This window comes from Delphinapterus leucas, chromosome 6 (assembly GCF_059928025.1).
Source record: "Delphinapterus leucas isolate spDelLeu-1000000601 "Yukka" chromosome 6, BTC_Dleu_Yukka2, whole genome shotgun sequence".
In the NCBI taxonomy this organism is placed as follows: domain Eukaryota; kingdom Metazoa; phylum Chordata; class Mammalia; order Artiodactyla; family Monodontidae; genus Delphinapterus; species Delphinapterus leucas.
Genome location: NC_143134.1, coordinates 17,624,220 through 17,640,504, shown reverse-complemented (window position 1 = coordinate 17,640,504; position 16,285 = coordinate 17,624,220). Strand labels below are relative to the sequence as shown.

The window sequence follows — 16,285 nt, the reverse complement described above, 5'->3', positions numbered from 1 at the left end:
TTGGGGAACTGCCAACAGTTTCCACAGCAGCTGTACCATTTAACATTTCCACCAGCAGTGCACAAGGGTTCAGTGTCTCCACATCCTTTCCATTACTTGTTGTTTTGTAATTAATAATTTAAAAATTATTGCCATCCTAGTAGGTGTGCAGTGATACCTCTTTGACAGTTTGATTTACGTTTCCCTAATGACTAATCATGTTCAATACCTTCTCATGTGCTTATTGGCCATTTGTATATTTTATTCCGAGAAATGTCTATTCAAGTCCATTGCCCGTTAAAAAAAAACATTTTTTTTGTTATCCACTGGGATTTTGATGAGATTGTATTGAATCTGTATATCAATGTGTAGAATTGAAATACTAATAATACTGAGTCTCTAATCCATGAATATGATATATCTCTTCATGTATTCTGATCTTATTTAATTTCTGTCATCACAATTTTGAGACTTTTAGTGTAGAGATCTTACACATCTTTTTCAAAAGTTTATTCCTGTGTCTTTTCACACTATTAAGAGTAGAACTGCTGTTTTTTAACAAGTTCTTTTTCTAATTATTTATTACTAATATATAAAATACAGTTGATTTTGTATATTAACCTTATATTCTGCAATCTTGCTAGCTTATTAATTCTATGTATGGTTTTCTATTTAAACAATATTTTGCTCATGTTCCTGGAAATCTGCTTCTCTATACTTGTGAGAAGTTTGGGAGAAACTTGTATTTTGTCTGTTATTCTGGTGAGTTAAAAGTCATCGGAGACAACACAATGCACAGGATATAATAGCTTAATAAATACTCACTGATGGCTGGAAGGGCCTATAGATGATTGGAAAAGACTTTGTAACAAAAATAAAGAATAAAGTTCTTTATTTTCAAAATATTGTGAGCAGTGTAATTAGTTACTAGATTAAAAATTTATATTAGATATTCTAAAAAATGTTATCAAACTTTTAGTTGGTGTGTTTAGTAACCCCAAATTACTGTAATGATGTGCATTAAAGTGAGTTTTCATTTGTGACTGATTTCATAGTTGTATGTCATGAAGACTTACAAATGCCTTAGATATTACTACTGTGGTTTATCGTAGAGAAGGGTAAAGGATAAATTCTGCTAACATAAGAATTATCATGCAGAGGATACACTCCTATTGTTTTCAGTGGCCTCAGATAACAATATAAGGGAGAGAAGAAATACTCCACATGTTTAATGACAAGATGTGGGCAAAACACCTTTCAAAGATCTGTGGTCCTATGACTCAAAAAATGCTTACGTTTAATACATGTAATTTTCCCCCAGTTTTACTGAGATATTATTGACGTACAGCATATGTAAGTTTAAGGTGTACACATGATTTGATACACATATACACTGAGAAATGATTACTACAATAAGGTTAACTCTATCCTGTCACATAATTACCTTTTTGTGTGGTAATAACTTTTAAGATCTACTCTCTTAACAGCTTTCAAGTATATAATACAGCATTGTTAATTACAGTCACAATGCTGTACATTAGATCCCTAGAACTTATTCATTTTATAGCTGGACATTTGTATCTCCCCATTTCCCCACCTCCTATCCTAGCCCCTGGCAACCACCATTCTACTCTATCTTTGAGTTCAGCTCTTTTAGATTCTACATGAGTGAGAACATATAGTGCTTGTCTGACTTATTTCATTTAGCATAATGCCCTTAAGGTCCATCCATGTTGTTGTAAAAGATGGGAATTCCTTCTCTTTTATGGCTGAATAATATTCCATTGTGTATGTGTATGGTAATGATTTGTGATGTTGAACACCTTATCATGTACCTTTTGGCCCATTTGTATGTCTTTGGAAAAATGTATATTCAAGTCCTGTGCCCACTTTTTTTGCTATTGATTTGTATGCATTCCTGATATATTTTGGCTCTTAACCCCTTATCAGATAGTTTGCAAACATTTTCTCCCATTGGGTTGCCTCTTCATTGTGCTGGTTTCCTTTGCTATGCAGAAGCTTTTTAGCTTGATGTAGTCCCAGTTGTTTATTTTCCTCTTGTTGCTTGTGCTTTTGGTGTCATAGCCAAAAAACTGTTGCCAAGACCAATGTCAAGGAGCTTTCACCCTACGTTTTCTTCCAGTAGTTCTAGTTTTGGGTCTTAAACATTTAAGTCGTTATTCCTTTTCAAGTTAATTTTTATGAGTGGTGTAAGATATTTTATTCTTCTGTGTGTGGTTATCCAGTTTTCCCAACACCACTTACTGACAAGACTGTCCTTCCCTCATTGAGTCTTCTTGGCTCCCTTGTCGATATTAGTTGACTGTATATGTGTGGGTTTATTTCTGGGCCCTCGATTTTGTTCCATTGGCCTGTGTGTCTATTTTTGTCAGTACCATACTGTTTTGGTTACTATAGATTTGTAATAAGGCTTAAAATCAGGAATTGTGCCTCCAGCTTTTGTTCTTCTCATGTTTTTTTTGGGGGGGGGCGCTATTCAGGGTCTTCTCTGGTTCCATACAAATTTGAGTTTTTTCTTCTGTGAAAAATGCAATTGGAATTTTGATAGGGATGGCATTGAATCTATAGATGGTAAAATGCTTCTATGATGTGATTAAACCTAAAATGGGATCCAAGAACAGTGTTGGCTGCAGCCTCCTGCAAGATTAGACATGTTTGGCTCAGTTCTACATTGCCTATCTCCATAATTTAGTTGCGACTTCTGTCAGAACTGTAGTTGGTTATTTTTACCTCATTCTAGGTTTGAAAAAGAGTAAAGTTATTTACCCATAGTTCCACTGCAGTGAATTTGGGGACATCAGAGGTTTTCTACCTTCCCACAGTATGGCATGAAAACAATGAGACAGCATTCAACTTTCCTCATGGCTGTAGGGGAAAAACTGGACTTGGGCCAAAGGAAAGTAGCTCCTCTCCAGTTTGCTTGGCTCACGTGACTATATGATCATACAGCTTTGGAGGTTTCTTCACTCTCATTTCTGTTGATACTTCACTGTACAGGCAAACCTCATTTTATTGTGCTTTGCAGATACTGATTTTTTTTATAGATTGAAGGTTTGTGGCAACCCTGCGTCAAGTAAGTCTATCAGTGCCATTTCCCCAGCAGCATTATTTTAAAATTAAGGTCTGTACACTTTTTTAAAAAAAAATAATGCTATTGCACATTTAATAGACTAGACTACAGTATAAACATAATTTTTAAATGCACTGGGAAATGAAAAAATCCATGTGACTTGCTTTATTGTGATAATGTGCTTTATTGTTGTGGTCTGGAACCAAACCAGCAATATCCCCAAGGTATGTCTATAGTTTGGAAAAGCCAACTTCTGCCTTTATAGGACAACGGTGAGGCCCAAAGCCTTCAAGCTCTCCAGGGGTCAAGACGACAAATAGTTGTTACCATTACTTAAGAAGAAATGGACGATACGCCTGAAGTCCCTTCCCCAGCTCCTGACCCCTGGTGCTCACACACGATGTTAAGGTAAGGCAGAAGCCACTTACTGGCGATGGGTTTTGGGGAAAGTTAATTGCTGTACCTCAGTTTCCTCATCCAGCGCCTTGACTGTGGCCCTGTGGAGAGATGCCCCTGAACCAGGAGCGCCCAGCTAAGCCACACCAGATTCCTGACCCACAGAAGCAGTGAGATAATAAGTGTTTGCTATTTTAAGCCACTAAATTTTGGGCTAATTTGCTACACAGCAATAGATATACTACTTTGCAGAAAGATCAAAAGAAATAAGAAAATCAGGTCCCTCCTCACTATTTTTAATGGTTTTTCAATTACTATTTAATCATTAGGCATTTGTTGGGCTTATGAGTAGAAATTTTTCTAAATGTCAGTCTCTTCCCCAGATCAGTGCGAATAGTCAGCGGGCTGCATTTCCAAATAACAAAGCCACTATGGGTGGTATAATTCTAGCGCTAACAGCAGGTTCCACCATTTCTTCTGGGTCTTCTATTCACCAACCTGGTTTGGTATCCAAATACCTGAACTCTAGGTAGAGTTATTATTCATAACTGCTCTCTCCTAATACTTGGGAGGGCCAGCTCTAGATTTCTCTGCTCTAACAAATGATTCTTTGCTTCTTCCTCTCTCTGGCTTCTGCCATGAAGTAGGTGGTAATGACAATTAAAACCGTCATCATTTCTTATTTCCTGCACATCAGTTTACGGACTATCTGCCTCTTTAGTAACCACCTCTCAAGCACCTCTCACTGATCCCCTGGGATTAATCAAGCCCTTAACAGAAATCCAACTTGGACAAATCCAAGTCATTCCTGGACGTATCATTGTTGGAACATTTAAGTAAAATAATCATTTTGATTTTTCTTTCTATTTCATACTGCTTTTGCATTTTTCAAGATGTTAAGAAAACTTAAAAAAACTTGATTTCTCTCAAGTTTTATTAGGAAGTATGCCTACATGTGCTGCATATTTACAATTCTCCTACTAAAAACAAAACTAAATTTTCATAACCATGGCATGTCCGTCTCTTGTAATGTTAATCCTCTCCCGAAGTTTATTCTGTAGACACACCCTGGGCCCCTTGATTGGAATGACCTGCACATTGGGAAACAGAGAACGGTTGAAACATTCCTGGGCCCAAGGCTGGCAAAGTTGGAGATGGCAAAAATGAAGTTGCCTTTTTCCTCCTCCAATGAAGAACTGCTTCCCACTGACATGTCCATTCCAGAGACAGAACTGACAGCCAACTCTCCATGAAACCTGAGGAAGTAGTTCTATAGTGTTACAGTTCTTGGGTCACTAAAGCCCTTTGTGACGCTTTGCTGCTGGCCAGGTTGGACTGACCTCCGACTGAATTTCAACTGGTCCGAAAAGACGGTAAGCGTCTACTTCCACTGCTGGCCAGTTCTAAGACTTGTATGCTACTCCCCACATTTTAATACTTGCAAAATTGGCATGTGTGTTACAAATGATGCTATCTCAGAGTTGATGTAATCTGGTAAATACCTGTTTTAAGCAATTCCATTATTTCAGACACAGGCATCTGAGTTTACTGCTCAGCGGAATGCGGGGAATCCTGATCATCTGTGGGAGAAGCAGTGGTGAGCGGAGGCTGTGGGTGGAGCCTGAGATGCTGGTTCAGGCCCTCCCCCAGAAGGTCAAGGTCAGTGTCAGCGCTCTGTGCTGGTGTTTCTCATACTGACACAGCTCAGAGGAAGTTAAGCACCCGTTTGTACAATTTAAGAAATATACTAATGCACATACCAAACTAAAATTTGCTGTGGTGTTTTCTAAGTTCAGTTCTGTATATTTTCATATTCTTTCAGATACTAAATGGCTATATAAATTGTAGATTTACCAGAACACAGCTACTTCTATAAAAAATAAGTTTTATTAACAAAATGAGCTCACATTGTAAAATACAGACAGATGGGTTCATTTTGCTAATTTTGGGGGACCATCTTTCTTATCAGGTACAGCACTGTAGACAATAAAACAAACTCAAAGACTAGTTCCCCTGCCCAAGGCCTGTGAAACCATGAAAAACAGTCACAAGTCCTCATCTTTTACCTCTCCGTCCACTATTAACCTCCTGGAAAGATGCTGTAGCTCTCAGCCTTCTCCTCGGCTTGTTGCCTCACCTGCCTGGCTACCTGAGAGAGGCAGGACTGGGAAGAAGACGAGGCTGAAGGTTAAAGGAAAAGCTCTTGCCTGAAACACTGCCAAGAAGCCAGACCGGGAGATTCTGGCCGTAACTCCTGAGAATGTTGCTCAAGCCAGAGACCACCACCACAGAGACCTGCCAGGCTGCATGGCCTTCCTCCGCTGGGTGCTGGGCAGCCACAGTGAAGGCCTGCAGCAGGGTCTCAGGGAAGTGGAGATGGCTTTCGTGTTCCACTCAGAACTTCTGTAGGAATTTGAGGACAAGGTCCCGCAGCCGTACCCTGAGCATCTCGTCATTGTCACAGATGATATGGGTCGAATCTTCCTCGATCTGGATGAGTGTCTCAGCTTCCTGTAGCAGGACGATATGGCCCTTGGCTGTGTCTTCCACCTTAATATCACTGAAGCCATGCTGCTCCAAAAGAAAAGGGACAGGAGGATGTTGGGTGCTCTGAAAAGCCAGAGGATATTTCAGCAACAGAGTTCTAAAATCATGCTTCCTAGAATTGGCTAAACTGAACATCCTAGAAACTGGCATTTTGGACACTCAGTACAACTCTACAGACTAATCACAGGACCAGCTACAGCAACAGAATTCAAACTGAAGCCCCTAAACATGCAAAAATCTCATGCAAAACACAGCAGAATTCCTACAACCTGCTTAAGCTTTTATCTGAGGAGCACATCTAAGCACCTGAGTTCAGGAGCCTGGGATGCCACGCTGTTCCATACCAGCCTCCATACCACGCCTGTGGTCCCTGGTAAAACTCCATCCTGTCCCGGGAAAATGCCATTCTTCACAGCAAGATACCACTGACCTTTTTTTTTTTTTTTTTTTTACGGTACGCGGGCCTCTCACTGTTGCGGCCTCTCCTGTTGCGGAGCACAGGCTCCGGACGTGCAGGCTCAGCGGCCATGGCTCACAGGCCCAGCCGCTCGGTGGCATGTGGAATCTTCCCGGACCGGGGCACGAACCCGTGTCCCCTGCATCGGCAGGCAGACTCTCAACCACTGTGCCACCAGGGAAGCCCACCACTGACCTTTTGATGTGGCAAATTCCTCCCAAGGGAGAAGACAGATAAGGCAGCATATCAAATACTTCTCCAGGGCCACCTCCAATGCTAATTCAGAATTTTCTTACACATCACATGTCAAGTTGAGAAAGAAGAAAAGAAATGGAAAGAGGACTAATTTGCCTGAAAAAGACCCAGGCTAGGTAAATGAACGTGACCTAGGGAGATTCTCCACACTTGGCTCTGGAAATCTCACGTGTAGTTTGGGGCAGCCACGGATATTCCTACTGCAAAGGAGGTGGGGCAGAAATGGTGGGGGGAGTAGCTAGGGTCGGGGCCTAGGGGTCAACTCCCGAGCACCCAGGCAGAAGAGCTAAACAAAGTCTTTCTGGGAAAGCAAGTTGTTTCAAGATTTTAAGAAACAAGTCAAGCGTGAGTCCCGTCAGCAGGGCCGGGGGGCGCAGCACGGTCGGGAGGAAGCTGGTACTGGTGTGATCACGGCACATGGGACTCCCTGGGGTAATTCCCACGGGGTATCCCCATGTCACTAGGGGCCAGGAGAGCCACACAACTCGGGGAAAGCCCTCCCTTCAGGGAAAATTAAACGACTACTGAAGAAAACAATTCCCAATAAAGAGAAAGCTTTTAAGATTTGAAAGAACTCAGCGACTGAGTTATTTAGTTTGGACAAAAGGCAGTAACTAGTTTAACAAAAGAAAGTCTCTTTTCCTGTAATGATCTACTATAGTTGCAGTTCTTCTTGCAAGAAGCAACACGAATAATATTATCTTTAGCCAATTCCTCCTCTTTTCTATCAAGGATTCTATAATTCTGATGCCAAAACAGGGATCTCTGAAGTCCTGTGACTAAAGCCAGAATTACAAAATCTTTTCAGGTTAAACTTTTTTCTTTTTACTTGTAGTCATGGAATCTGTGCCTTGCGGGGAGCAGCCAGCAGGGACAAGGGGCGGGATGGCCGCTGAGCCAGTGCAGGCACCACCATCCTCTACAATGACTGCCTGCTTCTCTCTCCTCCCACCTGGTCTGGGAATCGCTGGCTCTGCTTCCTGAGTGCCTGCGGATCTGGCATCAGTGACCCCTGTGCCCCCGAGTCTCGCCTCTGACCTGGCCATGCTAGCTCTGACAGCAAGGGGTCTTCTCATAGGAAAGTGGGGCTCTAGAGGGGGCAGACCCTTCTTTCTCCTGACCGTCCCCCTACCCCATCTGTCACAGCTACGTCCTCGAAGAAAGAAAGGCCCCTCCTTGGTCTGGTTCCCACGAGAAGTGGGGGTGGGGGGCAGCCTGGTGCTGGGGGGAAGGGGGGCCCGCTCTCCTCTAAGTCTCCATGGCCCTCGCCTGGTTCTGTCCCCGCCATGACCGAGGAGCGAGCAGATGCTGCAGGGCCAGCAGCGCAGACAGTGGAGACGCGAACAGCAGCAGCACGCGCTCCCGGGAGCGGGGCCGTGGTGCCTCAGACGGCGCACCCTACCCGCTCACCTTCTCCAGTGTCTGCACGAACTGCTCCACGGGGATGGAGCCGCTCAGCAGAGGCTTCAAAACCTTGCAGTCTGGAATGTCGTCACTGGCCCGCTTTCTCTTCTTGCCGCCTGTGGGCTGGGCAGGCCTGGGCGGGGGCTGGGTGGGAGGAAAACAGGGATCTCATCAAGGAGCCACCCGGGAGCCCAAGTGAAGCTACCCGGCCCGCGGGACCCGCTTCCTGGAAGGGCCCTGGGCCTGCGTTCAGGGTCACCATTAGCTGGGACTCCAGCTGGATTTCCACATAATGCACACAAGCTAAAGCCAACTATCCACATAGAATTAACACCTTATTCGGCAAAGATATCTTCCTTTTACAAAATCTATTCTTAATTTTCAGTTGACTGAACTCAGTGCTGTCTACGTAAGGTCTTCATAACCCGTGTCGGTTATGAAGGGGCAGCAGCTCCGAGAACACTGGCTGTGGGGTCAGATTGACTGGCTACAGTCCTTCTGTCAAGAAAATGAAGGGCAGAGAGACTGCCTCTAAGACAGTGATAGTAAAGAGAACTTTGTGAGGATTAAATAAGACAACGCCCGGTAGGGCCCTGGCCCGGGGTCCAGCGCACTTTAAGTGGCCGCTATGGGCACGTGATGCAGAGGAACAAGAGCGACACAGCCCAACCCTGAAGGGGGTTTTTCTCGGGGCGGGGGTGAAGACAAGGGCCCAAAGAGCTGCCCCCAAGGCGCACACGTGCCATGAAGTGAGGCGCGAGGCGCTGGGGGGAGGGCCCCCACCTGCACGGGGTTCTTCCCGCAGGTCCGCTGTATCTCAGGGCCCTCGCCCTCCCCGACAATACCTGGAGAATGTGCTTGTTATCTTTAGTGTGCAGCACGGCCGAGACGGTTGCCAAGGAAACGCCAGGCTTGATCTCCATGGGTACCAGTGAGTCCGCAAGCTGGGAGCAAACAGAGGGGTTTCAGTCAGGCTCCCTGTAAACTGGGGGGACGAGGGTGCTGCCATCGTGCTGTGCAGAGGCAGGGGCTAGGAGGCCACACTGGGCAGCAGTGCCACCCCTGTGCATGGCCCAGGATTGGATGGTGACACCCAGGGTCAGGGTCACCCTGGCCAGCAGGCCCGCAGCACCATGTGCCCCTGCCAGTCTGGTGGAACGGTACCAGACGTCAAATGTCAAAACAGCCTTTAGTGATCACCATTATTCGTTTTCTTTTGAATTTTTATTTACATCACTGCAGTCTAAAATGACCAAATAACTTTAAGAAGTAAAAAAACTTAAAACAATCATTTTTAATCAAAAATACATCTCTCTCTCTCTCACACACACACACACACACACACACACATACACACACACACACACACGGTTTCTCCTCACTCAAAATATACACCAAGTGCCGACTTTCACCTCTCCAGGGGACTAGTGACAGGCAGGAAGGGCAGGGACAGCAGCATTTGGACTGACTGAGCTGTCTAATTCCTGGGAGTCTGACTTCTCCCAAAGGTGAAGTACACAGCTTTTACCTGTGGGCCATCTCTTTCTCTGACACCAGAGTCTGATGTGTACCCATTCTCCTCTGCAACTTCAGAGTCCCCTGACCCAGCCATCAGCAGTGACATGTGATCTTACGAGAGGCCCCAACACTCGAGTTTAGTTGACTACTGTTCTTAAACGCATGCAGACCTCAACCTATCCAAGCCTCCTTTATAAAAAAAAATATGCAAGATGCCATTTATGTAAACATGAAGATCAGTATCAAATGGGCAGAGGAAGCAGGTGAGGATATTTGAAATGACTGGCAAGCGGATGTGAGGACTATTTCGTGAACCAAAAAACGGGGGGTGGGGGGGTGGCCAAGATGGCAGAGTAGGAAGACCCTGAGCTCACCTCCTCCATGGGCACTCCACAATTACAACTGTAGATATAGCAACCGTAGACGAGAATGATTGGAAGACTAGCAGAAAATAATCTTCCACAACTAAAGATATGAAGGAGTCACAATGAGAAGGAGTGGGACAGAGACATGGTAGAGTCAAGACCCACACACTTGGGTAGGTGACCTGGCAGCCCCACCTACCAGTGTTCCTGTGGTAGTCATCTCTACCACAATGGAAGGGCCCATGCTGCCCTCAAAGGGGGTGACCCTAGAGCATATATCTATCTCGTGACCAGAGGGGTGTGTGCTGCTGGGCCCCATAGGACATCTCCTACAAAAGTCCAGTTCTCCAAGATTGGGAAATGTAACCAACTTACCTAACACACAGAAATAAAAACAGAATTAGGCAAAATGAGGAGACTGAGGAATATGTTACAAACAAAGGAATAAGATAAAACCCCAGAAGAACTGAGCAAAGGGGAGACAGGCAATCGACCTGCTAAGTTCAAGGTAATGATCATAAAGATGCTCAATGAACTTGGGAGAAGAATGGATGGAACACAGTGAGACGTTAGAAGTTTTTAATAAAGCGTTAGAAAATATAAAGAAGAACCAGAGCTGAAGAACACAGTAACTGAAAGAAAAAATACACTGGATGGAATCAAGAGTAGATTAGTTGACACAAAGGAACAGATCAGCACACTAGGAGACAGAGTAGTAGAAATCACCCAATCTAAACAGAAAAAAGAGACTTCTGGGACAATATCAAGTGCGCTAACGTTCAAATAATAGGGAACTTGAGAATAGAGAAAGGGGCAGAGAACGGTTTGAAGAGATAATAACTGAAAACTTCCCTAACCTGGGAAACGAACAGACATGCAGGCCCAGAGAGTCCCAAATAAGATGAACCCAAAGAGGTCCACACCAAGACATATTGTAATTGACATGGCAAAAATTAAAATAAAGAATCTTAAAAGCAGCAAGGGAAAAACAACTAGTTAATACAAAGGAACTCCCATAAGACTAGTAGCTGACCTTTCCAAACGTATTACAAAAACGACCAGAAAATAATTAAGAAAATGGCAATAAGTACATGCCTATAAAATAATGATTTTAAATGTGAATGGGCTGAATTTGCCACTCAAAAGACATAGAGTACTGAATGGATTAAAAAATAAGGCCCATCTACATGTGGCCTACAAAAGACTCATTTCAGAAATAAGGAGAGACCCAGACTGAAGGTGAAGGGATGGAAAGAGATATTCTATGAAATGAAAAGCTATACTCGGACAAAACAGACTTTAAAACAAAGACTGTAATAAAAGGGGCATTACATAATGATAAATAGGTCAATCCAGCAAGAAGATGTAACATAAATGTATATACACGTAACACAGAAGCACCAAGATCTATAAAGCAAACATTAATGGACTTAAAGGGAGAAACCGAAAGCAATACAATAATATTAAGAGACTTTTAACACCACACTCACATCATTGAATAGATCATCTAGACATAAAATCAATAAGGAAACGCCTTAAATGACACATTAGACCAAATGGTGCGTGCATATATATAGATATGTATATATTATATATATATAAATATATAAAACATTCCAGCCCAAAGCAGCAGAATACACATTCTTTTCAAGTGCACATGGAGCATTCTCCATGATAGATCACATGATGCTAGGCCACTAAACAAGGCTCAGTAGATTTAAGAAGACTGAAGTCATATCAAGCAACTTTTCCAACCACACTATGAAACTAGAAATCAACTACATGAAAAAAACTTCAAAAAACACAAAACACGGAGGCTAAGCGATATGCTCCTCAACAACCAGTGCATCAATGAAGAAACCAAAGAAGAATTTCAAAAATACCTGGAGACAAATAAAAATGTAAACACAACGATTCAAAATCTATGGGACGCAGCAAAGGCAGTTCTAAGGGAAGCTTACAGTGAAACAAGCCTACCTCAGGAAACAAGAAAACTCTCAAACAAGCTAATCTTATCCCTACAGGAACTAGAAAAGGAAAAAACAAAACCCAAATTTAGCAGAAGAAATTCTAAAGCAATGAAACTAAGAGCTACTTCTTTGAAAAGAAAAACAAAATTGATATACCTTTAGTCAGAATCATCAAGAGAAGAGAGAGAGGGACCAAACAAAACCAGAAATGAAAGAGGCGAAGTTAAAACTGACACCACAGAAACACAAAGGATCATAAGAGATTACTGTGAACAATTACAGGCCAATAAAATGGATAAATTGCTAGAAATGTACAATCTCCTAAGACTAAATCAGGAAGAAACAGAAAATATGAACAGACCGATTCCAGTAATGAAACTGAATCAGTAATAACAAACAAAAGTCCAGAACCAGCTGGCTTCGCTGGTGAATTCTACCAAAAATTTAAATCAGAGTTAACACTTATTCTTCTCAAACCTTTCCAAAACTGAAGAGGAAGGAATGCCTCCAAACTCATTGTACAAGACCAGCATCAACCCTGATACCCAAACCAGACAAAGACAGCACACAAAAAAGAAAATCTCAGGCCAATATCACTGATGAACATAGATGAAAAAAGTCTCAACAAAATATTAGCAAACCGAATTCAACAATACATTAAAAGGATCATATACCACGATCAAGTGGGATTTAGCCCAGGGATGCAAGAATGGTTCAATATTCACGAAACAGTCAACATGATACACCACACTAACAAGCAGAAGAATAAAAATCACATGATCATCTTAATAGACTCAGAAAAAGCTTTGGACCAAATTCAACATCCAATCATGATAAAAACTCTTAAGAAAGTGGGTATAGAGGGAACATAAAGTGGGTATAGAGGGAACATACTAAATATAGGGCACATATATGTGCCATATATGACAAGCACACAGCTAACATCATACTCAATGGTGAAAAGCTGAAAGCATTTCCTCCAGGATAAAGAACAATACAAGGAGGCCCACTCTTGACGCTGTTATTCAACATAGTACTGGAAGTCCTAGCCACGGCAATCAGAAGAAAAATAAAAGGAATCCAAATCGGAAAGGAAGAAGTAAAACTGTCACTGTTGGCAGATGACATGATACTACATATAGAAAATCTTAAAGATACAGCCAAACTATTAGAACTAATATATGAATTCAGTAAGGTTGCAGGATACAAAATCACTATACAGAAATCTGCTGCATTTCCATACACTATCAACAAACTATCTGAAAGAGGAATTAGGAAAACAATCCCATTTACAACTGCATCAAAAAGAATAAAACACCATGGAATAAATCTAACCAAGGAGGTAAAATATCTATACTTGGAAAATTCTAAGACACTGATGAAAGAAATTGATGACAACAGAAACAAATGGAAAGATATACTGTGCTCATGGATTGGAAGAATATTGTTAAAATAACCATACTTCCCAAGGCAATCTACAGATTCAATGCAAACTCTATAAAAATACCAATGGCATTTTTTACAGAACTAGAATAATTCTAAAATTTATATGGAAACACAAAAAACACCAAATAGCCAAAACAATATTGAGAAAGAAGAACAAAGCCCAAGGTATCACACTAAGTTTCAACTATACTACAAAGCTACAGTAATTAAAACAAAACGGCAGGGGCTTCCCTGGTGGCGCAGTGGCTGGGAGTCTGCCTGCCGATGCGGGGGACGCGGGTTCGTGCCCTGGTCTGGGAGGATCCCGCATGCCGCGGAGCGGCTGGGCCCGTGAGCCATGGCCGCTGGGCCTGCGCGTCCGGAGCCTGTGCTCCGCAATGGGAGGGGCCACGACAGTGGGAGGCCCGTGTACCGCATAAAAACAAAACAACCCAAAAAAACCCAAAATGGCATTGGCACAAAAACAGACATATAGGTTAATGGAACAGAATAGAGAGCCCAGAAATAAACACATGCTTATATGGTCATTTAATCTATGATAAAGGAGGCAAGAATATGCAATGGGGAAAAGACAGCCTCTTCAATAAATGTTATTGGGAAAACTGAACCACCACATGCAAAAGTCTCATGTCTTATACCATATAAAAAATAAACTCAAAATGGATTAAAGACTTAAATCTAAGACCTTAAACCACAAAACTCCTAGGAGAAAACATAGGCAATATGCTCTTTGACGGCAGTCTTTTATCAATTTTTTTTTTTTTTTCTTTTTGCGGTACGCGGGCCTTTCACTGCTGTGGCCTCTCCCGTTGCGGAGCACAGGCTCCGGATGCGCAGGCTCAGCGGCCATGGCTCATGGGCCCAGCCGCTCCACGGCATGTGGGATCCTCCCGGACCGGGGCACAAACGTGCGTCCCCTGCATTGGCAGGCGGACTCTCAACCACTGTGCCACCAGGGAAGCCCCAATTTTTTTTTTTTTTTTTTTTTTGGATTTCTCCTCAGACAAGGGATTCAAAAGCAAAAATAAACAAATGGAACAACATCAAACAAAAAGCTTTTGCACAGTGAAGGATACTACCAACAATACAAAAAGGCTGCCTACTGCATGGGAGAAGATATTTGTAAAGAATGTATCAGATGGGGTTAATATCCAAAATATACAAAGAACTCATATAATTCAACATAAAAAAAAACCCCAAAAACCTGACTGAAAAATTGGCAGAAGACCTGAATAGGCATTTTCCCAAAGAAGACATACAGATGGCCAACAGACACATGAAAGATGCTCAACATCACTATCATCAGGCAAGCGGAAGTTGAAACCATAATGAGGTATCACCTCATACCTGTCAGAACAGCTATTATCAAAAACACAACAAATAAGTGTTGGCAAGGATGTAGAGAAAAGGGAACACTTGTGCACTACTGGTGGGATTGTAAATTAGTGTAGCTGCTATGGAAAAGTTCCTCAAAAAATTAAAAACAGAACTACCATAAGATCCAGCAATTCCACTTCTGGGTATTTACCCAAAGAAAACAAAACACTAATCTGAAAAGATATATGCACCCCTATGTTCACTGTAGCATTATTTACAATAGCCAAGATATGGAAGCAACCTAAGTGTCCACTGACAGATGAATGGATAAAGAAGATGTGGTCTGTGTATGTACGTGTGTGTGCGTGTGTGTGTATGCAGTGGGATATTATTCAGCCATAAAAAAAAAAAAGGAATCTTGCCACTTGTGACAACATGGATAGACCTAGAGGGTATTATGCTAAGTGAAATAATATAACAAATACCATGATTTCACTTATATGTGGAATCTAAAAAACAAATGAACAAACATTAAAAAAAAAAAAGAAATACACTCATAGATACAGAGAACAAACAGGTGGTTGCCAGAGGGGAAGGGATAAGGGGATGAGTGAAATAGGTAAGAGAGATTGATTTACAGGGATGAAATGTACATTACAGGAAATATAGTCAGTAATGTAATAAAGTCATATGGTAATAGACAGTAACTAGACTTAGTGTGGTGATCATTTTGTAATGTATAGAAATATTAAATCACTATGTTGTGCACCAGGAACTAACACAGCAGTAGGTCAATTATACTTCAATTTAAAAAAAAAAGGGATAAAAAGAGAAAACATATGAAACCAGTGTGAAATGTTCCCATTGAGATGCGTGTGTGCTCTGAGCTCCTGACAATGCCCATCCATAAATTTTCTTTTCCTTCCTACACTGTATTGTTCCCATCAAAGGATCAAAGGTCAGGTTGTCTGGCAGAACTTTAAAGTCAAAGAATTGGCTTGGGAGGTTTGCAGATAGCACTGTGGAAACCAAGCAGGTGAGAGGCTCTCCCTGGGCAGCCCCAGGAATAAATTCTATCTCCAAGAAGACTCTCTGAAGTGGCAGCTCTGCCACAAGGGAAGTCTACCTAGAGCTCACAAGACGACTCAGCCAGACACCTCTGCGAAGGAGGATGCATCCACCTGCCACCCCAGAAATAGAATTTTTCTATTAGCGCATGCCCATCAGGACTGACGTCAGCTCTCCCACTTTGCACCTACAGGGACCAAGAGGGAGGATTTACAAGGAAGCTGCACAGGACACACTTTCATTTGGGAGAGAAACAAGCATCCATTAGTAGTAGCAAAACCTAAAGAACAGCAGCAGATTTTAACCCCTTCATGTCCCACATGCATTTCCCAGGCAAAACCAAATGATACTTTTAGTTCTATATCTACATTCCACATACAAAGATTTATGTAAAAAAATGTTTCTGAAAGTATTATTTATAGTTTGAAAAAGCAGAAATAATAAATGTCCACCAGTAAAGGAACAGTTAAAT

The 16,285-nt window shown here is 42.2% G+C and overlaps 1 protein-coding gene across 7 annotated transcripts in view; it reads right to left on the bottom strand.

Moving 5' to 3' along the window:
• Window positions 1–5,334: 5,334 nt before the first annotated feature.
• Window positions 5,335–16,285, bottom strand: part of INTS9 (integrator complex subunit 9) — a 109,301-nt gene continuing 98,350 nt past the window's right edge. For 4 of the 7 annotated variants that reach the window (XM_089912754.1, XM_089912753.1, XM_030761892.2 and 1 more), the window contains 3 exons: window positions 8,975–9,073; window positions 8,136–8,273; window positions 5,335–6,076 (listed from right to left, as the gene is read on the bottom strand). In XM_089912754.1, the coding sequence (XP_089768880.1) occupies window positions 5,861–6,076; window positions 8,136–8,273; window positions 8,975–9,073 (453 nt within the window). In that variant the 3' untranslated portion in view covers window positions 5,335–5,860. The remainder of the gene's footprint in view (window positions 6,077–8,135; window positions 8,274–8,974; window positions 9,074–16,285) is intronic. The other 3 variants (XM_022594959.2, XM_089912755.1, XM_022594961.3) reach the window with 1 other exon arrangement.